Source organism: Salvelinus sp. IW2-2015, linkage group LG36 (genome assembly GCF_002910315.2).
Source record: "Salvelinus sp. IW2-2015 linkage group LG36, ASM291031v2, whole genome shotgun sequence".
NCBI classification, from domain to species: domain Eukaryota; kingdom Metazoa; phylum Chordata; class Actinopteri; order Salmoniformes; family Salmonidae; genus Salvelinus; species Salvelinus sp. IW2-2015.
This window is the reverse complement of record NC_036875.1, coordinates 12,365,896-12,390,530: the sequence shown is the minus strand read 5'-3', so window position 1 is coordinate 12,390,530 and position 24,635 is coordinate 12,365,896. Positions and strand designations below refer to the sequence as shown.

Below are 24,635 nucleotides of genomic sequence, written 5' to 3'. Positions count from 1 at the left end.
ATGTAATCATGTATGTCAAAGTATTTTTCTAACATGTAAGTTGAAAACACTGACTGACGTTCCAGGGACATCCTTACGACTCATTTTTGTTTGCAGGGCATCACCTATGCAATCTCATGTGAAAATTATCCACATGTGAAATATCACGTGAAGTCTTCCAAGCCACTTTTTTTTTTTTCACATGTAAAATTGTATTTGACATGTAAAATGTGTGTTTTTTCCCCAGTAAGGGTAGCCTATTACACAGCGTACGTAGGGAGGAGAAGGGAGAAGACAGGAGGGGAGTTTTTCATTTTTGGTCAGAAAAGACTGAAATCACCAGGAATATAGCTAAAAATGTATTTAGGAAATCTGATCCCAAGTATTCCCACAAATAAAAAAAGAGACGATTACATTGAGACACGATCACAAGGTAAGAAATCATTGTTATATTCAAATACAAATCTATTTCTGGGCTTAGTTGWGGTCAAATTGCAGTGTACAAATTATTATAATTTTGTTCCAGTCCACTGACAATCCACTCCGACAAAAATCGACCCGTGGCAGAATTTAGTTGCCTTCTCCTTTGCCTGGAAACCCGACGTTGAATTCTACATCTGGCAGAAATTAGTGTTTAAATCAGGAAAGTATCCTCACACGACCTCTACAAGCCAGAACTTTGAATAAAATTATATTTTAACATACTTTACCGGTTGTCCATGCAGTTGGTCCTTTTGGTAGTAGGAATGTGAGACAAATCCACAGGAAAGTATAATTACATCAGCTTTTCAAAGCTCTGGTAGTGCATTCAGATTCCTATCACCTGAAGCATGAGCAGAACCATGTAAACATGTGCATGCGTTTCGCGCATATATTCTTCTCTTTTATTGGTTGTTTTTGTTCCCAGGCCTCAAAAGTGGTCTACTGACGTGGTTTAAGAATTGTTGTGTACATGCATACAATTTCATTTATTTTTTTATATAAAAAAATAGTTTGATTTTGAACGTGAAAAGCTGAAGAAAAAAAACACACAAAAAACTAAGAAACCTGGAAAAACAATACCGGGAAAAACAGAATTTACCAAAAGAAAACAGATTTTATAGGTCTTTACAACTATAGAACATAGCTAGCAATAACAACCCCTTTCACATTCTTTAAAAAGGTATTATTTATTCCTTCCAAACAATCCATGTAAATAATAGTATCATCTTAAAATGTAATTATTTGTGTATGGAGGATAGGTCATTATAGACTATAGGATACTTGCTCAGCCYGCAAATTAAAAAAGGTAACATTTAAATGATGGCTAGTCATTATTAGCCTGTATGGAATGCAGGTACATTATGGTCAGGTCACCTAAAATTGATGTCATCAACTGAAAAAGGGTTAGAGTTCGAAGTTAGTCTAGAACCCTGAGAAGAACATACTGGATCACATGCCGTGTAGAAGTCCAACTCTAGAGAAGGCCCAGACAGACAGTGGTTCATGGAGCGCAAACTGAGCGTGTAGCCAGAATATCTACATTTTATTAGCATTTACTGCCATCTAGTGTAAGAACCCATGAATGACCAAATATTCCTAACATGAATATTGGGGACAATGGAAYACACAGATCAGCAGAAGAAAAGCCTGGAAGGTTGGTGCACTATGCATGAATCTCTCTGCCATTTCCTGGTTGCTAAAAATATAATAGTTTGCCTAATTTCAGTTTGTGACAAAACAAGCAAGTATAGTGTTGAGAATCATTGTACCATCTAACCAAAACTATTGTATGTCAGCTGGTTGAAGCTGGTGTACAAAACAAAAAGCAAAAGATGCAAAAACTAAATTTAAAGAAGGTGAGGTATAGAAATAGCGCACATAGAACAGATATACTGCTTCATAGACTTGCTTTCAATGAGAATGACAGATATTCAACTCAGATATCTATGTGAATTTGGTCAGGTTGCCTAAAAAGTTACATGTTGCAGCTTTAACTTCCAAAATATCTCCCCCTCTCCCCAACCCAGGGGCAGATTTAGTAATTTGAAGGTCCCAGGCAGAACCCAGTGTGAGAACCCCCCCCCCCCCTCCCTAAGCTAGCCTCATTGAAAACCAGGCATCCCTAATACGGGTAAGCCTGGAGAAGTTCATGGCAAAATAGCTAAATAGGGATGGAGACCTGGTGTAAATCAATAACGCCTCGCTACACCAGGATGTCATGATGGGTAATGTACTATATAAGCCCACATTTAATTACAAGTCAGTACCCCTCAAGTTACACATCATCTTAACTAGCTAAATCCTGTGTAACACCTAGCGATTACGTGTAGTACGCTTTGAAACTGTGTTTTTCCCTCATCTGGGATGACCAAGTTTGAACCATCTGGGTTCTTTATTTTGGTTGCAAGTGCTTGCAACAACGTTGAGTGGAGATATATTTCCAACAGTGCATATTCATGGGTAAGTAATTAGAGCCTATTGAACAAAATCTCTCAAACACCGAGCGCATCCACGAGGGGTCACAACCTTTGTGACAGTTGTTACTGAATTGGATGCAGCTGAGAAGAAACAAAACACTAAGTTTGTATAACCGTTTCATACATGGAAAAACAGGCAGTCAAATCTTATCAAAAGGAAGTATGTTTTGAAGTGTCTGTACTATAGCTGAGAGATATAAAAGGCTGGCCATGGCTCACATCAACACCAGTATCCCAGAAACCCTAAACCCACTCCAATTTGCATACCGCCCCAACAGATCCACAGATGATGCTCTCTCTATTGCACTCCACACTGCCCTTTCACACCTGTACAAAAGGAACACCTACGTGAGAATGCTATTCATTGACTACAGCTCAGCATTCAACACCATAGTGCCCTCAAAGCTCATCACTAAGCTAAGGACCCTGGGACTAAACACCTCCCTCTGCAACTGAATCCTGGACTTCCTGACTGGCCGCCCTTAGGTGGTACGGGTAGGTAATAACACATCCACCATGCTGAGCAACACGGGGGCCCCTCAGGGGTGCGCTCAGTCCCCTCCTGTACTCMMTGTTCACTCATGATTGCACGGCCAGGCACGACTCCAACACCATCATTAAGTTTGCTGATGACGCAACACCWGATCACCGACAACGATGAGACAGCCTATAGGGAGGTGGTCAGAGACCTGACCGTGTGGTGCAAGGACAACAACCTCTCCTTCATCGTGATCAAGACAAAGGAGATGATTGTGGACTACAGGAAAAGGAGGACCGAGCACACCCCCATTCTCATCGACGGGCCTGTAGTGGAGCAGGTTGAGAGCTTCAAGTTCCTTTGTGTCCACATCACCAACRAACTATCATGGTCCAAACATACCAAGACAGTCGTGAAGAGGGCACGACAAAACCTTTTCCCCTTCAGGAGACTGAAAAGATTTGGCATGGGTCCTCAGATCCTCAAAAGGTTTTACAGCTGCACCACCGAGAGCATCCTGACTGGTTGCATCGCCGCCTGGTACGGCAACTGCTCGGCCTCCGACCGCAAGGCACTACAGAGAATAGTGCATACGTCCCTTCCTGCAATCCAGTACCTCTATATCAGGCATCAGAGAAAAGGCTGTAAAATTGCCAAAGACTCCAGCCACCCTGGTCATAAACTTTTCTCTCTGCTACCGCACGGCAAGCAGTACCAGAGAGCCAAGTCTAGGTCCAAAAGGATTCTTAACAGCTTCTACCCCCCAAGCCATAAAACTCCAAAACAGCTAATCAAATGGCTACCGGTACATTTTGCATTGTCCTCCCACACACACATTTTGACGCTGCTGTTACTCTCTATTATCTATGCATAGTCACTTTACCTCTACCTACATTGACTAACCCATTCCCCAGCACATTCACCGGTACCCCCTGTATAGCCTCGCTACTATTATTTTAACATTTTTATATAATTTTTTTGTTGTTGTATTTTCTACATTGTAGAATAGTGAAGACATCAAAACCATGAAATAACACTTATAGAATCATGTAGTAACCAAAAAAAGAGTTATATCAAAATATATTTTACATTCTTCAAAGTAGCCACCCTTTGCCTTGATGACAGCTTTGCACACTCWTGGCATTCTCTGAACCAGCTTCATGAGGAATGCTTTTCCAACAGTCGTGAAAAATTCACACATATGCTAAGCACTTGTTGGCTGCTTTTCCTTCACTCTGCGGTCAAACGTATMCCAAACTATCTCAATTGCGTTGAGGTCGGGTAATTGTGGAGGCCAGGTCRTCTGAYGCAGCACTCCATCACTCTCCYTSKTSRWMWARYMSYYMYWMMRCMKSSWGGWGKKKTGKYKSMTYRTYSTSYTGWWRAAMRAMAWWATYRYCSYMCYAMKAWGRKRKGRYRKMWYRYYGCWGMAKRMTRYKGTRGYMRYSMTGSTKRWKWRKKSYYYSWWKWMTWYWWWAWAWMAYMRMMRRYRKYRYCMSCARMRMASCMCCMCMMCACCWCCTCCWYYMTTYWYKRYGGKRRSMACMMMWSMKGMGRWSATCMWYYMWYCWMCTMYKYTKYTYMYMACAAMRWSGYGGYKGKWRSMAMMAAWMWYMWMWWWKKWRKMMTCAKMMSAMMRRASRRMWKWYYWCCWSYYKWMTRWYSWYYRYTSSTMKWWYWTSKYSKMMKMARSWMKTCTTCTTMTTRGTGTCCTTTAGTAGTGGTTTCTTTGCAGCAATTCGACCACAAAGGCCTGATTCACACAGTCTCCTCTGAACAGTTGCTGTTGAGATGTGTCTGTTACTTGAACTCTGAAGCATTTATTTGGGCTGCAATTTCTGGGGCTGGTAACTCTAATTAACTTATTCTCTGGGTCTTCCTTTCCTGTGGCGGTCCTCATGAGAACCAGTTTCATCATAGCGTTTGATGGTTTTTACAACTGCACTTGAAGAAACGTTCAAAGTTCCTGAAATTTTCCAGATTGACTGACCATGTCTTAAAGTAATGATGATAACTTTTAACAAGGCACACCTGTYCATTGAAATGCATTTAAGGTGAGTACCTCATGAAGCAAGTAGAGAGAATGCCAAAAGTGTGGCAAAGCTGTCATCAAGGCAAAGGGTGGCTACTTTGAAGAATCTCAAATATAAAATATATTGTGATTTGTTAAACACTTTTTTGGTTACTACATGTTATTTCACAGTTTTGATGTCTTCACTATTATTCTACAATGTAGAAAATAGTACAAATAAAGATGTCTAGTTTAACRCCGATGTTAAAAACCGATGTCAAAGCAGAAGTGCACACCTATATAACGTAGGTACATGAAATAATGACGCCAGGTAAAATGTTGTGCTAAACATGCAACACAGCATCCCTAAACTACCCCACAATGTCTGTTGTGTGGATCRAGCAGTCTATAAGTCGAGCAGTCATTTGAAATTTCAGCGAGACAACTCAAAGGAGAAATCCATTAAAGCCAAGATAAAGGAATTCAATGCCCTGACAATCAACTGTTCTCTGTCGTGGGTGATGTTGGCTTTCGCCGACTAGTCGAGCACTGGTACACACTACCAAGTGCGCCATTTGTCAGATGTTGCCCTACCGGAGTTACACAGTAATGGCGTCACTGCTAATATCTTCATGACATAAATTTGATGGAATGCCGTTTGGGTCTTTGCGTGTCAAAAAAGCTGTACAAAAAAAGTCTGCAAACAAGCAAACACCGGCCACGAACAATGTGTTTTCAATACCGCGTTGGTAATAAAGCATAATTTGTTCGAACGCAACCTCTGGGGTAGCTAGCTTTAGCTTGGTACCTAGCTAACARCAATACAACTAGTCTGAAAACATTGACTAGWAGAAACTGCAGTCATTTTCATTATTCTTAGCAATAATTTAGGAGTCCTTGTGAGTAAGTATTAGCTAGGTTGCCAATTGTTGTTCGCCTATTGAAATTGAACTTCAGTTCATGAAAATAAATAACTAGCCAGCTACTTAACCCCGTTGCCCAAAGCTAACGTTAAAAGCAGCCAGCTACTTTCATCATGCTAGTGAGGCTCGACCGAACTGGGTTGTTTTGTGAATCTAGCCACAATAAGGATTAGGCACAATAGTGAAATTCACAGTTTGCCTTCAAAATAAAAGTATGTCATTGACAGTGATGCAAATGAATACAAACAGTAGAATTATGCCATACTTTTATTTTGAAGTCCACTATTGTGGCTAGCTTCACACCATTAATGAAATAAGAACTGTCTTATAAATTAGGGTTAGYTTAGATGGATGACACCTAGCTATATAGTTAGCAAGCTAACTATAGCTCCTGAAACAGATTGTCATTTTGCTATGTTTTTGGGGAAGAACATTGTTTGCATCCATGAGCTAGCTAGCTTTTTTATGACCAGCAATGTAGGTGCGCGAGACAACTTCACCAGCATACGTATCGATGAATAGTTGTGACATATGAAATACAAGTGATAGTGTAATCAATGTGTAATAACTATTTTTTTTTAAATGTATGAACGAGTTAAATTATTATGTGACGTGCAGTGATATTCAGATCCTGATTGGTCAACAAGCTTATTTGACACGTCAAATAGTGTTATGTGACATGTCAAAGAGTGCTATTTGACGTGTATCTTTTTTGACACGCAAAGACCCAAACGGCTATCCATAGAAATCCAGGTTGAGGATGAAACGACTGAAGAAACTGAATGAAACGACTGAAGAAACAACAAAACAGCAAGTAAGTGAAATAAATAGGTTTTGATTATGTTTTACTGGTAATGTTGACATAAGTAAATCCCAACAAAATATTTTTTGGGGTCAGTGTGGTGTGTGTGTATGTAACCTTTATTTAACTAGGCAAGTCAGTTAAGAACAAATTCTTATTTACAATGACGGCCTACCTGGCCAAACCCGGACGACGCTGGGMCAATTGTGCGCTGCCCTATGGGACTCCAATCACGGCCAGATGTGAAAGAGTCTGGATTCGAAAACAAGAGACTGTAGTGCCTTAGACCTCTGCGTCCATGTCTGTGTTAACTATTTAACTGTACTAGAATGCTTAAAAGGCCACAATTTTAAATATCGATTATCTGTATCATCTTTTGGGGGGGCAAGAAAACCATCGGATATCRGCCAAAAATGTAATATCGGTGCATCATTAACGTTTTCTGCAGGTTTATATATTATGCCTAGCTCATGCGGCCCCTTGATGATGTGAAGCCTGAGGCAATTGCCTCTTCTGCCTAATGGGAAGTCMGCCAGTGCCTCTCTGCCCGTCTCATGCTGTTGCAAAACTCTCCCTCTCACATCCTCCTCTCCTCCCTCAACCCTATTATCCCGCCTACTCCCCCCCACCCTCTCTCTCCTCACCGGTCATGGGGTCAAACAGCTGATTGGCCTCCAGGTCAGTGAAGGTGCTGAAGCAGCAGGGGCAGCGGAACGACGCCCTGTTGGTGGAGTCCCTTTCATCCGTCTCGATGCGCCGCCGCATGTGATCCAGCTTGTACTTCACTACATTGACCAGCAGTCGGTAGTTGATGAAGTAGTAGTTGTGACGCGTGGTCTTGCCGTCGGGAGCCGTCTCCACCCGCATGCGGCACTTGACGAACTTGTCGCCCTTGAGCGTATTGAGCACCGAGCGCAGCTGCTTTCGGTCAAACTTGAGCAGCTCCAGCATGTCCTCCTCGCGGACGCAGGGGTTGCGGATAAGAACGTCCAGAGCCAGGGCATGCTCCACCCCGTAGAAGCCCCGCACTACCTGCTTGGCCAGGCGCTTCAGCGAAGCAGGGACCTCTGTTAATAATTCTGGCTCTGACATCTTCTATATGGCTGTCCTATGGGGTAGCAGACTGGTAGAGAGAGTGGCTTACGGAATAAGTAAAGGCTACAATAGATAGCCTGAAAAGTGTCTATGGGGTGGTTGGACAGGAGGGTGGGTAAACTTCAGGCAGAAAGGAGAGGATCTTGAGGGGGAGAAACCCCAGAAAGGGGTCAAGGGGGTCCTTCTCTGTGGTAGGATCTGCAACAAAAGAACACTGTTTATACAATCTGGTATTGAAACGTAGACATCACCATCCATCAGTAGGATTATTATATAACTAAGGAACTCTGTTAAAAACATGAACATGTGTTCATCCAACGTGGACGGGGTGGCAATGTAGTTAGCTAGCTTGTAAGTCATAACAGTTACAGTCAAACATATCCAAATGAGAGATGAACCGGCTGTAATGCAGAAACTATATGGTTATCCAAAATATTATTTAGTAAACGATACTTTTTGTTGTTAGCTAATACTCGCGAATGGAAACGGAATGAATAGAAATCAAACTGGCTAGCTAGCAACTATGCTAACAGTAGCTAGCTCAGTTTACAGCTAGCTACATCACGGGTTAGCGCAACACAATTGATCTCTGTAAGAATAAACGAGCTAGCTAGCTTTAACTACAACACATGTATGAAATACAGAAAATCCGACACTCACTCAATTGCATGTGTTCTCTTGCAATAACTTGAAAGCTTGTGGATGATCTGCTTCGTACTTTTCTCTATATTTTTTCGCCATGGAAATCTGGAAATAAAATCTCTATTCCGATTGGCTGTATGTCATGCTGTACTTTAACAGCCAATCAACGCAAGAATATTTTGATTGACGTTCACAATTTCCAATGTTGTTGTTATAAAAGTGGATCCAGTTTGAAACGGAAACCGTTCTCCTAAACCAATCAAAGAACAAATATTATTCTTTGGGCTGGAACTTTACTATTTACTTCCAGGACAACAATTAAATGGCGTCTCTTGACAGAGTGAAGGTGTTAGTTTTGGGTGATTCAGGTTGGTATCCTATTGATTTATGTCTCACTAATCGTATTGTCTTTTGTAAATTTTGTGWCGTTCGACATGGTTTGGTCAAATATAATGCTTATATAAAACATTAATGTCCCCCTTGTTCCTATCCGTGGAAACTAGCTAGACATATAGCTAATGTTTGCTAACTACCTATAGTAGTTTTTTAGAAAACCATCTAAAAGTCGAATCTTATTTTCTAATCTCTGCTGATGTCTTCCCTTGATGCACTTAAAAATATACCTAGACAAGAGAAGTGAAYTTAGCTATGTGTTTGAAAAATACTGGATTTGTCTCACTAGCTATAATTATTTTGTCATGGCAGGTGTTGGGAAGTCCTCACTCGTTCATCTGCTGTGTCAGAACCAAGTGTTGGGAAATCCATCATGGACTGTAGGCTGCTCCGTGGATGTACGGGTAGGAAAGGACTGCGGTAGAAAATTAGCCGACTGGCTAAAACAGGCACTTTTACKGAAATGTTGATTATTGTGCACTGTCCCCTGTAAAAAATAAACTCAAACTCAACGGTTGCTTTATCTTTGTTACTTTAGTCCATTAATTGACTCATTGTTTTTTTCCTGAAGATTACTTTACTTTACACATTCTAAGGTTATTCTAAGAGTTGGTTTTACAGGTCCACGACTACAAGGAGGGCACTCCAGAGGAGAAGACCTACTACATTGAATTATGGGATGTTGGAGGATCTGTGGGCTGTGCCAGCAGTCTGAAAAACACCAGAGCAGTTTTCTACAACTCTGTCAATGGTAAAGACGCAGCACTGACTGGCTCTGTCAGTCACCACATGAGGAAAATGATAACCTGTATATATCTGTAATGACACATAATTGTATCCTTACAGGTATTGTATTAGTTCACGACCTGACGAACAAGAAATCCTCCCAGAATCTGTATCGCTGGTCACTAGAAGCCTTGAACAAAGACTCCTCCCCAACGGGGGTAATCGTCTCAAATGGGCAAGTATCTACTACTGCTGGAATCAAATAGCTTACCTCAATTTAATACATTTTAAAGCTTGTTAAATAGAAGTTGCTATCCTCTATAGGCACTTTGAGAAAGTGTATGTACTTCTTGAAAGTCTTATCTTGAATGTCTTGCCTGAATACTTCCAGTGATTATGACAGAGAACAGTTTGCTGATAGCTCYGTGCCTCTGCTCCTGATCGGCACCAAGTTTGACCAGATCCCAGAGAACAAGAGGAATGATGTTCTCACCAGGACAGCTTTCCTGTCTGAAGACTTCAACGCGGAGGAGATCAACCTGGTAGGTGAATCCTCACCTCAACTATCCTTCTAGGCCTCTATGGATTCTGAGCTACCCATCACTCGGTCAAAGAAAACCTTATTTGCTTCAGCAATGTACTTTTGCTAACAATAAAAGGCCAATGTATGAGCAGTGGGCACACATTAGTATTGTAACAGCTATTGAATAAGCTACAGGTAGTGGAAGTCATTTTTAACCTTTTTGCATTGAGGCTTGGGGTTTAGGTCATGTTTTGTCCTCGACTCTCATGACAGGATTGCACCAACCAAAGATACTTTGCTGCAGGCACGTCCAACGCTGTGAAGTTGAGCAGATTCTTTGACAAGGTGAAATGTTCAGAAGCGGATGCTTCTTCTTACATATTTTAACCCCCTTAATACAGTGCCTTCAGAAAGAATTCAGATCCCTTGACTTTTTCCACATTTTGTTACGTTACAGCCTTAATCTAAAATKGATTAAATAAATAAMAATCCTTAGCAATCTACACACAATACCCTGTAATGACAGAGTAAACAGGTTTTTAGACATTTTTGCAAATGTATTACAAATAAAAACCAGAAATACCTTATTTACGTAAGTATTCAGACCCTTTGCTATGAGACTCAAARTTTAACTCTGGTGCATCCTGTTTCCATTGATCATCCTTGAGATGTTTCTACAACTTGGAGTCCACCTGTGGTAAATTCAATTGATTCAACATGATTTGGAAAGGCACACACTTGTCTAAATAAGGTCTCACAGTTGACAGTGCATGTCAGAGCAAAAACCAAGCTATGAGCTTCGAAGGAATTCTCCGTAGAGCTCCAAGACGGGATTGTGTTRAGGCACAGATATGCGGAAGGGTACCAAAAATGACTGCAGCATTGAAGGTCCGCAAGAACACAGTGGCCTCCATCATTCTTAAAYGAAAGAAGTTTGGAACCATCAAGACTCTWCTTAGAGCTGGCTGCCTGGCCAAACTGAGCAACCGGGAGAGAAGGCCTTGGTCAGGGAGGTGACCCAATGGTCACTCTGACAGAGCTCCAGAGTTCCTCTGTGGAGATGGGAGAACCTTCCAGAAGGACAATCGTGCCTTTATGGTAGAGTGGCCAGATGGAAGCCACTCCTCAGTAAAAGGCACATGACTCGCAGACCATGAGAAACAAKATTCTCTGGTCTGATTAAACTCTTTGGCCTGAATGCCAAGCGTCATGTCTGGAGGAAACCTGGCACCATCTCTACGGTCAAGCATGGTGATGGCAGCATCATGCTGTGGGGATGTTTTTCAGATGCAGGGACCGGGAGACTTGTCAGGATCGAGGCRAAGATGAATGGAGCAAAGTACAGCGATCCTTGATGAAAACCTGCTCCAGAGCACTCAGGACTGGGGCGAAGTTTCACCTTCCAACAGGACAACAAACCTAAGCACACTGTCAAGACAACTCATGAGTCTCAATGTCCTTGAGTGGCCCAGCCAGAGCCCGGACTTAAACCCGCTCGAACATCTCTGGAGAGACCTGAAAGTAGCTGTGTAGTGACGCTCCACATCCCAGCCTGACGGAGCATTAGAGGATCTGCAAAGAAAAATAGGACACCCTCCCCAAATACAGGTGTGCCAAGCTTGCTACCAACGGTGCTTCAACAAAGTACTGAGTAAATGGTATGAATAGTTATGTAAATGTGATATTACTGTTTTTTTATAAATTAGCAAAAAATTCTGAACCCGTTTTTGCTTTGTCATTATGGGATATTCTGTCTAGATTGGGGGGGGGGACAATGTAATCAATTTTAGAATTAGGCTGTAACCTAACAATGTGGAAAGTCAAGGTGTCTGAATACTTTCCGACGGCACTGGATACTGWTCTTTCTATACATGGGTGTTCATTATTCAGAGTCAATGAGCATGTACAAAAAAACGTAATACTTGTCTTTTATTTTAGGTCGTAGAGAAGAGATACTTCACCAGAGACCCTAGTCAAGTAAGTGATTGTCTATGTATCCATAATGAACATGATACACTGCTCTGGTCTTTCCAATTTTGAAACCATTACTTTATCAGTTTTGGACTTGAAACATAAATCCATCTCTCCTCCTCTCTCCAGATGACAGGTTTCACAGAGAGGAAACGCTTCAACTTCAAAAGCGTTCACTACGACTGAGATAGAGGTGGACAGTGCTGGGGCCTCTGGTTTCAACCTGCTTCAGTACAGTCCCTCACTCAACAAGTGTACTTTGTCTCTCTCTCTTACGCTTTTTTTTTTATCTCTGTTAAAGGCACAGTGCAGTCGAATGTGATTTTTCTGTGTTTTATATATTTTTTCACACTGAGGTTGGAGTAATATTGTGATCATTTCCTTTTAGTGTAAGAGCTGTTTGAAAACACTGAGTGAAATCTCAGCTTGTTGTGGTGGAATGTTTTTGGCCTGGTGACATAAATTTAGTTAATAGACCAATAAGAAAGTTCCAAACCTCTCTGCCAATAATAGCTAGTTTTCCCCTCTCCACTCAGACCACTCCCAGACAGTCCTAGCACAATTCTTGATTGAGAAAGAGCTTCTTAACCTCTGGAACAGTACCTTTTTCTAGTAGCATAGAGCCATATCCATTAGGTTAGAGGACAGTATTCCTCACTTTGCCCTGTCCTGTGTGTTTGTGTGTATAGTACAGGAGAAGGCAAAGTGTGGAATGCTCTTCTCTGGCATAATGGATATTAGARAAGGTACCGTTCCAGAGGTTGCCAACTTTAACAATCACATTTGTTACCCAGAAATAATTTTGAGAACTGCTGCAATGGACCTATAATACTGTGGTCAAACCCACTTGGCACTTATTGCAAGAGTAGGGGTGTTAACCCCATTGTCCTGGCTAAATTCTCAACCTGGCCCCATTTCCATCATGGCCACCTAATCGTCCCCCTCATTCCTCATTCGCATATACAGTAAGCTCAACTTATTGGGACGGTGACACTTTTGTTGTTGTYTTGGCTCTGTACTCCAGTACTTTGGATGTGAAAAGGATACAATGACTATGAGGTTAAAGTGCAGACTGTCAGCTTTAATGTGAGGGTATTTTCATCCATATTGGGTGAACCTTTTAGATATTATAGCACTTTTTGGACAGTCCCTCCATTTTAGGGAACCAAAAGTAATTGGGACAAATTCACTTGTGTAGTAAAAAGTGTATTATTTGGTCCCATATTCATAGCACGCAATGACTACATCAAGCATGTGACTCTATACATTTGTTGGATGCATTTGCTGTTTGTTTGGATTGTGTTTTAGATTATTTTTGTGCCTAATAGAAATTAATGGTGAATCATGTATTGTCATTTGAGTCACTTATTGTAAATAAGAATATAATATGTTTCTAAACACTTCTACATTAATGTGGATGCTAACATGATTATGGATAGTCCTGGATGAATTGTGAGTAATGATGAGCGAGAAAGTCTTGGTTAGCATGTCTTGGGGTTCTGATATTTGTGCAGCTGTAACTTTCTAAGTCATTATTCACGATTCATTCAGGATTACCCATAATATGACACAGTAAAGATTTACAGTAARTGTTTCAATTTATTTTTCAATATAATTTGTTATAAAATGATAACATAGAAATCTGAATACAAATTAACATTTTGACTAAAATAATCCAGGACTCAAGGTATTTTCTGGGTGTAAGCATGGGATGCTTCCTGTGGTGTCTTGTATGGGTCATAATACATCGTCTTATACCTTTTGGGCTAGGACACCATCCTTAGTGCTTGCAGATATTCTGTCTTAAGAGTTTGACTGCCGGGAAATCATAGAGCCTWTAAGAAAACAACTGAGGGTAAGAGGACAAGGTGCATTTACAGCCCTGCTGTAAACTATGGGCGTGTGCTATGAATCACTGTTTCAAATGTGCAGGAACAGATATTAGTTTATATCCCCTTTTATTAATTTTGTTCAAGTCAGCACTCGGCACAAAAAATATATTTACATAATTCTGTCAGATACAGTTAACTGACTCGTATTCAGTCAAGCAACAATGTACCCAGACACACCTACAATGTAGGTGTGTCTGGGTAAAAGCCATGATTAAAGTGTAGAGAATGTGTCCTAGGAACTAATAGTTAGGCGGTTGATGTGCCCTCCCACTGGGGACAGACGTCAGTTCAACGTCAACTTTTGATTTACATTTGAGTTGTAAAATAACGTGAGGTCAACAACTTGAACCATGTCATTGGATTTAGGTAAARAGTTGGGTGAAAAAAAAGAAACGTTCCTGAAATCCCTTTATGTTGATGACTTTGCAAATCCAATCAGTKTTTTTGGTTGAAATGACATGGAAACAACTGCCTGTACCTAATGTAATTTGATTACTTTGTATCTCTGGCCAGAGCAGGGTCTGAAAGCAGCTGGAGTGTGTCTCCTGACTTTTCAGATTCCATCCTTTTTTGTTTGGGTGTTGTACAGCCTCAGGAGGATGGGGTGTAGGGGGAAGTTGCCCCTAGATGCTGATCTTGGGTCAGTCTTGCATTTTTCTCACTAACGCTTAAGGTTAGGATTTGGGGAGAGGAACTTCACCCTGGAGCGGAGGATGTATGTATTCCTGCTTAGCTAGCAACCACCCAGGACACCAATCTTAGCCTGTTGAAAAGCCTTCGTAGGCGGCTGGTGGTGGCCTTGCATTTGCGGCTTGCAGTCTTGTCATGGCAAGCCACCTATTGAAAATGGTTATGTGTTGGTCCTTTGATGGCATGTTGCTGATTTATTTGCCTACCCCTGCTGTAGGGGCGTCATTATTTTAAAGGGGACACAAAGTTAGTTAGGGTCAGTGATGGRAAAAGTACTCAATTATTATACTTGAGTAAAAGTATAGATACCTTTTAATAGAAAATGATTAAGTAAAAGTCACCTAGTAAAATACTACTTGAGTAAAATGATTTGGTTTTAAATATATTTAAGTATCAAAAGTAAATGTAATTGCTAAAATATACTTAAGTATCAAAAGTATAAATCATTTCACATTCCTTATATTAAGCAAACCAGATGGAACAATTTTCAAATTTTAAAGAAAATTGATGGATAGCCAGGGGAAACTTAGGCAATAATTTACAAATGAAGCATTTGTGTTTAGTGAGTCTGCCAGATCAAAGGCAGTAGGGATGACCAGGGATGTTCTCTTGATAAATGCTTGAATTGGACCATTTTCCTTTCGAAATGTGACGAGTACTTTTGGGTGTCAGGGAAAATGTATGGAGTAAAAAGTACATTGTTTTCTTTAGGAATGTAGTGGAGTATAAGTAAATGTTGTCAAAAATATAAATAGTAAAGTAATGATAACCCAAAAAACAACAAGTAGTAGTTTAAAGTATTTTTACTGTGTACACACACACACACAAACACACAGGAGTGTCATGCACCCATTATTTTAGAGGGTGGGCCGAAGCGGTGTTGTGGAATTTAGCATTTTTCAAACACCTGAAGATTTTTCCTGCAATCTAGATACATAATCGGTATTCCTAATTCTATGTCAAAATGATGTCTATTTTTCTGCATAGGTTATCTAAGCATACCTCTTTACCTGTTCAATTGTCATTTTAATGAGGGTGTCATTCTGACTGTTGTAAATCACACATCTCAATATACTGCACTATATACTGCATTAACATGCCTAGGATATTACATCCAAATTTCAACACAGTACATGGGATCATAACACGCATCATCAATACAGGGACATATCATGGCATCATAATTAATACACAAATGTGCCAGATTACATRTAAACCAAGTATATTTCTGCATATCTTAACATACCTCTTGAACTGTCTGTATCCTCCTGACTGGCAGTTCTTACGTGAGTGATATTCAGTGCATTTAGTAATTGCTTGTTTTTCTAAAGTCTAGCAACCTTGCCATCAGGCATGCAAGCTAAGATAGACAAGCTACTCTAACTTGATTGATATCCTGAAATGGCTTGGTAGATAGTTAGGTTCTCAATCTCCCAACTTCCTATCTACAGTAGCTGGCTAGCTAAAGCCAACTTCATAAAATTGCTAGGTGGCTAGTATTACATTTACATTTACATTTAAGTCATTTAGCAGATGCTCTTATCCAGAGCGACTTACAAATTGGAAAGTTCATACATATTCATCCTGGTCCCCCCGTGGGGAATGAACCCACAACCCTGGCGTTGCAAGCGCCATGCTCTACCAACTGAGCTACACGAGAAACAAAACATTTGTTTTATTTATTCATCAGGAAGGAATCAATGGACTACATAGCTTTATCAAATACATTTACAAACATACCTTCGGAGAGTCCTGCCCATCACCGCCAGCTTTATAAAATCACATCAAACACTTTGCTGCTCTACATTCTCTCTCCTCCACTGACGATACTGTTTGCATGCACTAGACTAGAGTATCTTCTTCTTTACGATTTGGTTGGCGAATCTTATCCAACTTATAGAGATGCCACCTACTGTACTGGTGTGTGTAAGACCATTCACGGCCTACCAACATTAAATTCTTGATACAGTAAATCAAATTTGGAGAAAAGGAAAACCACCCCATTACCTTATTTAACCTATCTAATCCTACTCCAGACCCGTAATGGTCTGAGAGGACAGAACACTACCACTCAACACCCCCTGCAACCGTAAATCCTCGCAATCCCAAGTCCTTCTCTGCCACTGCCACCCTATCCTCTATTTTCTGTGACTTCCGATCCATTTCTGCAGTACAACTGACAACCGTGGCTATAAATGCTAAAACGCCCACCTTACTGAAGCACATATTCTTCCCATCTCTCTCTCTCTTGATCTCTGCCTACTCACAGGAATCCTCTCACTATCCCTCACCCTGTAGCCATCATCCTCTACCACTCTCTTCACTGCTTCGGCATACGACACTTTCTSCACTACTGTAACCCTGGCAACCTCAACCTGCCATTCTCTCACTGGACACCTTCGATCTCCAGTCCCATGGGCACCCCCACAACTAACACACACAACTTTCTCCACCGACACTACACATTTTCTCCACCGGTACAACGCATTCCTTCGTCTCATGCCCTTCAGCACATTTCTCACATCTAGGAATTGCCCTCCTACACACTGCTGCAACCTGCCCATGAACTTGACACCTAAAACACAGTAGTATTTTCTGGAACTAAAGCTCTCACGGGATACCTTATACTTCTTAACTTGACATTGTCGGGCAAAGACTCCACATAAAAGTTAGCGGGCCAGTCTATGTCCTCTACATTTCCCCGCGCTCTCCACCGGATCTGCGTCACACCAAATGGCGGGCGTCACAGACACCAGGAATCTTCCATTTTAACTGATCCTCCTCAACACCTCCTCAACRTGCCCTGCTCTGGAGAGCAAAGCAAGTCACATTTCTTGTCCCTAATWGTGTGATCCGGAGCACCCGCTCCTTCTGGCCAGAATCATCCTTTTCATCCTCGGGATGAGGCCCAAACTCGGTGGTATTACATCCATGCTCTCTGCCAGATTCCATCTTTTAGCTACTAGAGCACGTATCCCTCTTTTTGCACTTGACACAACCTTCCTCACCACACCGCTTCCCTCAACAATCAGCTCCTTCTCAGCGGTCATCACTGCACCTGCCAACCACAATTAGTTAACCCTCGTCACGTTCACTTTCCTTCTATAGCTCTTCTAAAAGTTCTSTGCGATCCTTCATTCCATATTCCTTCAAAACATATTCCACTTTCCTCCTTTTTTCCTTATCTGCCATCTTTTCTTCCACCAGTTTGCTTGTGCAATCCTATACTCCATAATTATTCATAATACTGTATGTTCCTCTTTCTTCCTTTTTTAATTTCTTGTCCGCCATCTTCTTTTGTGACTGCCGTTGATCTTCCGATTGTCCTGATCCATTTGAGTATCTAGCATCCTGCTTAGCATATCTTTCCTCCGAGGCTCATTTTGGAAGGAACCACTTACTAGGGGGCATAAGTGGGGTGGGATGAGTGTACTGGTGCAGTCAGTGTGCCCCCTTCGCAAAATACCGCTGACGGATATTTTTTATAAATAATTCTGATAAAATATGGGCTTAAAGGGGAACTTCACCTGCTGGTTTGACCTCGCTTTTTGGGTTGTTCTTCAAGAAACTCTGGCGGCAATGACAGAAGTGAGTTTTGCTTGGGGGTGTGGTTTGATGTGGATGTTTCTTGGGTGTGTTCTTGCCATCACCTAGACTCATCCATCTGTCAGAACCTTGCCCGCAGCTATTTCTCCCCACTCAATCACAACAAACAAACCTCCAGCAGGTTGAGTTCAATAACTACAGGCAGATAGATGTATGATGAGATGTCGAGGAAGCTTTGAATAGGTCAGTAGCCTACAGAGTAATAAGAGAAGAATGCAATTGCTGAATTTATGTAGATATTCTAAACTAAGTCTCTTGATCACTTTCAAATGTAGTAACAGGTCCATGTAGCATAAACAACCCTTTACATACAGCGCATTCGGACCCCTTGACTTTTTCCACATCTTGTTACATTACAGCCTTATTCTAAAACAGATTACATTCATTTTTTCCTCATCAATCTACACACAATGGCCAATAATGACAAAGCTAAAACAGGTTTTTAGAAATGTTTAGGATACCTTTACGTAAGTATTCCGACTCTTTGCTATGAGACTTGAAATTGAGCTCAAGTGCATCCTGTTTCCATTGTTCATCCTTTAGAAGTTTCTACAATTTGGAGTCCACCTGTGGTAAATTCAATTAATTGGACATGATTTGGTAAGGCACACAACTGTCTATAAAAGGTCCCACAGTTGACTGCATGTCAGAGCAAAAACTTTTTCCTCCAAACATAACAATGGTCATTATGGCCAAACAGTTCTATTTTTKTTTCATCAGACCAGAGGACATTTCTCCAAAAAGTATAATCTTTGTCCCAATGTGCAGTWGCAAACCGTAGTCTGGCTTTTTTATGGCGGTTTTGGAGCAGTGGCTTCTTCCTTACTGAGCGGCCTTTCAGGTTATGTCAATCGCCATCGCACTGCACACTGCCCTATCCCATCTGGACAAGAGAAATACCTATGTAAGAATGCTGTTCTTTAAGTATAGCATTCATTGGCTCAGCATTCAACACCATAGTACCCTCCAAGCTCATCATTAAGTTTGAGGACCTGGGTCTAAACCCTGCCCTGTGTAACTGGGTCCTGGACTTCCTGACGGACCGCCCCCCAGATGGTGAAGGTAGGAAACAACACCTCCACTTCCCTGATCCTCCACACTTGGGCCCCACAAGGGTAAGTGCTCACTCCCCTCCTGTTCACCCGTGGCCACTCACGCCTCCAACTCAATCATCAAGTTTGCAGACGACACAACAGTAGTAGGCTTGATTATCAACAATGATGAGACAGCCTACAGGAAGGAAGTGAGGGCTCTGGGAGTGTGGTCCCAGGAACATAACCTCTCACTCAATGTCAACAAAACAAAGGAGATGATTGTGGACTTCAGGAAACAACAGAGGGAGCACCCCCCTATCACCATTGATGGGAACGCAGTTAAGAAGGTGGAACGCTTCAAGTTCCTTGGCGTACACGTCACTGACAAACTGAAATGGTCCAGCCACACAGACAATGTGGTGAAGAAGGCACAACAGCGCCTCTTCAACCTCAGGAGGCTGAAGAAATTTGGCTTGGCACCAAAAATGTTCACAAACTTTTACAGGTGCACAATTGAGAGCATCCTTTCGGGCTGTATCACCACTTGGTACAGCAACTGCATCGCCCGCAAYCGCAGGGCTCTCCAGAGGGTGGTRCGGTCTGCCCAACGCATCACCGGGGGCAAACTACCCGCCCTCCAGAACACCTATAGCACCCATTGTCACAGGAAGGCCAAAAAGATCATCAAGGAAAACAACCACCCGAGCCACTGCCGGTTCACCCCGCTGTCATCCAGAAGGCAAAGTCAGTACAGGTGCATCAAAGCTAGAACTGGGAGACTGAAAAACAGGTCTATCTCAAGTTCATCAGACTGTCAAACAGCCATCACTAGCACATTATAGGCTGCTGACTACATACATAGACTTGAAATCACTGGCCACTTTAATAAATGGAACACTGTCACTTTGATAATGTTTACATATTTTGCATTACTCATCTCATATGTATGTACTATATTCTATTATATTCTACTGTATCTTAGTCTATGCCACTCTGACATTGCTCGTCCATATATTTATATATTCTTAATTCCATTCCTTTACTTAGATTTATGTTTATTTATTGGGTATATGTTGTGAAATTGTTAGATATTACTTGTTAAATATTACTGCACTTTCCAATGCCCCACAAAGACGGTCACCTATTGGTAGATGGGTAAAAAAAAAAAAGCAGACATTAAATATTCCTTTGAACATGGATTGTGTATGTGTGCCTTTCAGGATGAATGGGTAAGACAAATAATGGAAGTGCCTTTGAATGCGGCATGGTAGTAGGCGCACTGGTTTGTGTCAAGAACTGCAACCCTTTTTGGTTTTTCAAGCTTAACAGTTTCCCGTGTGGGGGCAACTCAATATTAGGAAGGTGTTCCTAATGTTTGGTGTACTCAGTGTATCTTGATTACATAAGTATTCAGCCCCCTGTAAATACATATTTGACAGCGATTACAACTCTAAGAGCTATGCAGACCTAGATTGTACAATATTTGCCCTTTATTCTTTAACAAATTCTTCAAGCTCTGTCAAGTTGGTTATTGATCATTGCTAGACAGCCATTTTCAAGTCTTGCCAGAGATTTTCAAGATGATTTAAGTCAAAACTGTAACTAGGCCACTCAGGAACATTTAGTGTTGTCTTGGTAAGTAACTCCAGTGTATATTTGTCCTTGTGTTTTAGGTTATTATCCTGCTGAAATGTGAATTTGTCTCCCAGTGTCTGTTGGAAAGCAGATTGAAGCAGGTTTTCCTCTAGGACTTTGTGTGTGCTTTATTCCAGCTCTATTCCATTTCTGTTTAATCTAAAAAAAATACTTGCTACACTCTTAGAAAAAATGGTTCCAAAACGGTTATTCGGCTGTTCCCATAGGATAACCGTTTTTGGTTCCAGATAGAACAATTTTGGGTTCCATTGAAACCCTCTTTGGAAAGAGTTCTACATGGAACCCAAAATGGTTCTACTTGGAACCAAAAGGGTTATTCCCGGAACTAACATGGGTTCTTCAAAGGGTTCTCCAATGGGGACAGCCGAAGAACACTTTTAGGTTCTAGATAGCACCTACTTTTCTAGTCCTTGCCGATGACTAGCATACCCATAACATGATGCAGCCACCACCATGCTTGAAAATATGAAGAGTGGTACTCAGTGATGTGTTGTGTTGGATTTGCCCCAAACATAACACTTTATATTCAGGAAAGAAATATATATTTTCCACAATTTTTGCAGTATTACTTTAGTGCCTTATTGCAAACAGATGCATGTTTTGGAATATTTGTACAGGCTTCCTTCTTTTCACTAATTTAGGTAATTTAGGTTAGTATTGTAGAGTAACTACAATGTTGTTGATCCTTCCTCAGTTTTCTCCTATCACAGCCATTAAACTCTGCAACTGTTTTAAAGTCACCATTGGCCTCATGTTGAAATCCCTGAGTGGTTTCTTTCCTCTCTAGCAACTGAGTTATGAAAGACACCTGTATCTTTGTAGTGACTGGGTGTATTGATACACCATCCAAAGTGTCATTAATAACTTCACCATGCTCAAAGGAATATTCAATGTCAACTTTTTTTATTTTTACCCATCTACCAATAGGTGCCCTTATTTGCGAGGCATTGGAAAACCTCTGTGGTCTTTGTGGTTGAATCTGTGTTTGAAATTCACTGCTCAACTGATGGACCTTACAGATAATTGTATGTGTGGGGTACAGAGATGAGGTAGTGAATCAAAATCATATGAAACACTATTTTTGCACACAGAGTGAGTTCATTCAACTTATGTGAATTGTTAAACACACTTTTACTCCTGAATTTATTTAGGCTTGCCAATACAAAGTGCCTGAATACTTATTGACTCAAGACATTTCAGCTTTTCATTTTTAACTTATTAGTAAAAATGTCTACAAATATAATTCCACTTTGACAATATGGGGTATTGTGTGTAAATCAGTGACACACAATCAAAATGTTATCCATTTTAAATTCAGGCTGTACACAACAAAATGTGGACTTTGTAAAGGAGTGTGAATACTTTCTGAAGGCACTGTATGCCTCTGTAACTTTCTCACTATTTCTCAACTTTCTCACTATTCTCATTATTCACAATTCATTCAGGATTATCCGTAACCATGGTAAAATCCACATGAATCTAGAAATGTTTAGAAACATTTTCTATTCTTATTAACAATAAAAGTGACTCCAAAATGACACAATACAATACATACACAAACCATTCATTTCTATTGGGTACAAAATAATCTGAAACACAACCAAAACAAACAGCAAATCCATCCAACAAGTCTGTAGAGTCACAAGCTTGATGTAATCATTGCGTGCTAGGAATGTGAGACAAAATACTATACGTTTTGACTACTATATAAGTGAATTTGTCTCAATACTTTTGGTCCCGTAAAATTTTGCGATTAAGTTCAAAAGTGCTGTAATTTCTAAACGGTTCACCCGATATGGGTCACCATACCCTCAAATGAAAGCTGACAGTCTGCACTTTAACCTCATATTCATTGTATCTTTTCAAATCCAAAGTGCTGGAGTACAGAGCCAAAAGAACAAAATGTTCACTGTCTCAATACTTTTGGAACAGTCAATAATTATTATTATTATTATTATTATTATTAGGCTATAGTTGCCGCTCCTGAATGTGTTACCTCCAGGCCAGGATTAGAGTGCAGTCAACAATGATGCAAATACGAGCCAGGCCTTTCTGCAAGACACACGCAGGGAGAGTGGGGATGAGGGAGAGTGGGCTTTTAAGCAAAGCCGCAATGTGATGTGTATCACTCAACATGCAAAACAGTATCAGTATAACGTACACTGAGTATACCAGACATTAGGAACACATTTCTAATATTGAGTTGAACCCCCCCCCCTCCTCCCGATTTGCCCTCAGAACAGCCTTAATTCGTCAGGGAATTGATTCTACAAGGTGTCGAAAGCATTCCAAAACCCACAGACACAAATGGAAGGGGGTTAATATGAGAACCTCTTCCATTACAACAAACCTGACCAGCAGGTTACACCATAAAGTTTGATCCAGAGAAGTCTTTGCATAGCAATAGAGATCACGTGGAGCTGTGTTGTTTTGAGGTCCTGTCCATTTCTGAGAAGGTGTAGGTTTCCAGAACAACAACAGGAAAAGCACACGGTTAGCGGTTTCTCACTAGCTAGGTGACAGGTGGTGTAGTGCTAGGCAGTGATGTAAAGTACTTAAGTAAAAAAACTTGAAAGTACTACTTAAGTAGTTTTTTGGAGTATCTGTACTCCACTTTACCATTTMTATTTTTGACAACTTTGTACTTTTACTTCACTACATTCCTAAAGGAAATATTGTATTTTTTTCCCCATACATTTTTCCTGACACCCAAAAGTTACATTTTGAAGGCTTAGCAGTACAGGAAAATGGTCTAATTCACACACTTATCAAGAGAACATCCCTGGTCATCCCTACTGCATCTGATCTGGTGGACTCACTAAACACATGCTTCATTTGTAAATTACGTCTGATGGTTGGAGTGTGCCCCTGGCTATCCGTAAATACATTTAAAAAACAGGAAAATGGTGCCATCTGGTTTGCTTAATATAAGGAATTTGAAATGATTTATACTTTTACTTTTACTTTTGATCCTTAAGTATATTTTAGCAATAACATTTACTTTTGATACTTAATATCAATATACTTAATATCAGTATATTTAAAACCAAATACTTTTAGACTTTTATTAAAGTAGGATTTTACTGGGTGACTTTCACTTTTACTTGAGTCTTTTATTAAGGTATCTTTACTTTTACTCAAGTATGACATTTGGGGACTTTTTCCACCACTGCTGCTAAGTAACAGGAGGGTAATGCTCCGTAACAGGAGTGTAATGCTAGGTAACAGGAGTGTAGTGCTAGGTGACAGGGGTGTAGTGCTAGGTAACAGGAGTGTAGTGCTAGGTGACAGGGGTGTAGTGCTAGGTAACAGGAGTGTAATGCTAGGTGACAGGAGTGTAGTGCTAGGTGACAGGGGTGTAGTGCTAGGTAACAGGAGTGTAGTGCTAGGTGACAGGGGTGTAGTGCTAGGTAACAGGAGTGTAGTGCTAGGTGACAGGATTGTAGTGCTAGGTGACAGGAGTGTAGTGCTAGGTGACAGGATTGTAGTGCTAGGTGACAGGATTGTAGTGCTAGGTGACAGGATTGTAGTGCTAGGTGACCAGAGTGTAGTGCTAGGTGATAGGTGGGCACGTGTGCTATGACACAGGTTTCAGTGGAGCAGAAGAAGTCACACCACACACAACAATTAAACACACACACATTTAGCCCTAACACACAGGGTCAAACGTCCATATACATGTAGCCAACTATGGCCATGCATGCACACACCATGCGCAAACACACACACACACACAGACCTGAGGACGAGAGCAC

At 41.0% G+C, this 24,635-nt stretch overlaps 2 protein-coding genes across 3 annotated transcripts in view; one reads left to right on the top strand and one right to left on the bottom strand.

Moving 5' to 3' along the window:
* The window catches only part of gtf2e1 (general transcription factor IIE, polypeptide 1, alpha), a 46,039-nt gene extending 37,522 nt beyond the window's left edge, over window positions 1–8,517 (bottom strand). The window contains exons 1-2 of the mRNA XM_023980787.1: window positions 8,408–8,517; window positions 7,297–7,945 (exon numbers count right to left, since the gene is read on the bottom strand). Coding sequence (XP_023836555.1) covers window positions 7,297–7,744 — 448 coding nt within the window. The 5' untranslated portion in view covers window positions 7,745–7,945; window positions 8,408–8,517. The remainder of the gene's footprint in view (window positions 1–7,296; window positions 7,946–8,407) is intronic.
* A 123-nt stretch (window positions 8,518–8,640) lies between these two features.
* Window positions 8,641–13,349, top strand: rabl3 (RAB, member of RAS oncogene family-like 3). 2 transcript variants are annotated; one of them, XM_023980790.2, is made up of 8 exons: window positions 8,641–8,757; window positions 9,095–9,180; window positions 9,404–9,533; window positions 9,629–9,743; window positions 9,900–10,050; window positions 10,305–10,376; window positions 11,970–12,008; window positions 12,132–13,349. In XM_023980790.2, the coding sequence occupies exons 1-8, from the start codon at window positions 8,712–8,714 to the stop codon at window positions 12,186–12,188; spliced, it is 696 nt and encodes a 231-aa protein (XP_023836558.1). In that variant the 5' UTR covers window positions 8,641–8,711; the 3' UTR covers window positions 12,189–13,349. The 2 variants fall into 2 exon arrangements, with proteins under 2 accessions (XP_023836558.1, XP_023836557.1); XM_023980789.2 differs by having other exon boundaries at window positions 8,642–8,757; window positions 9,095–9,186.
* Window positions 13,350–24,635: the final 11,286 nt, after the last annotated feature.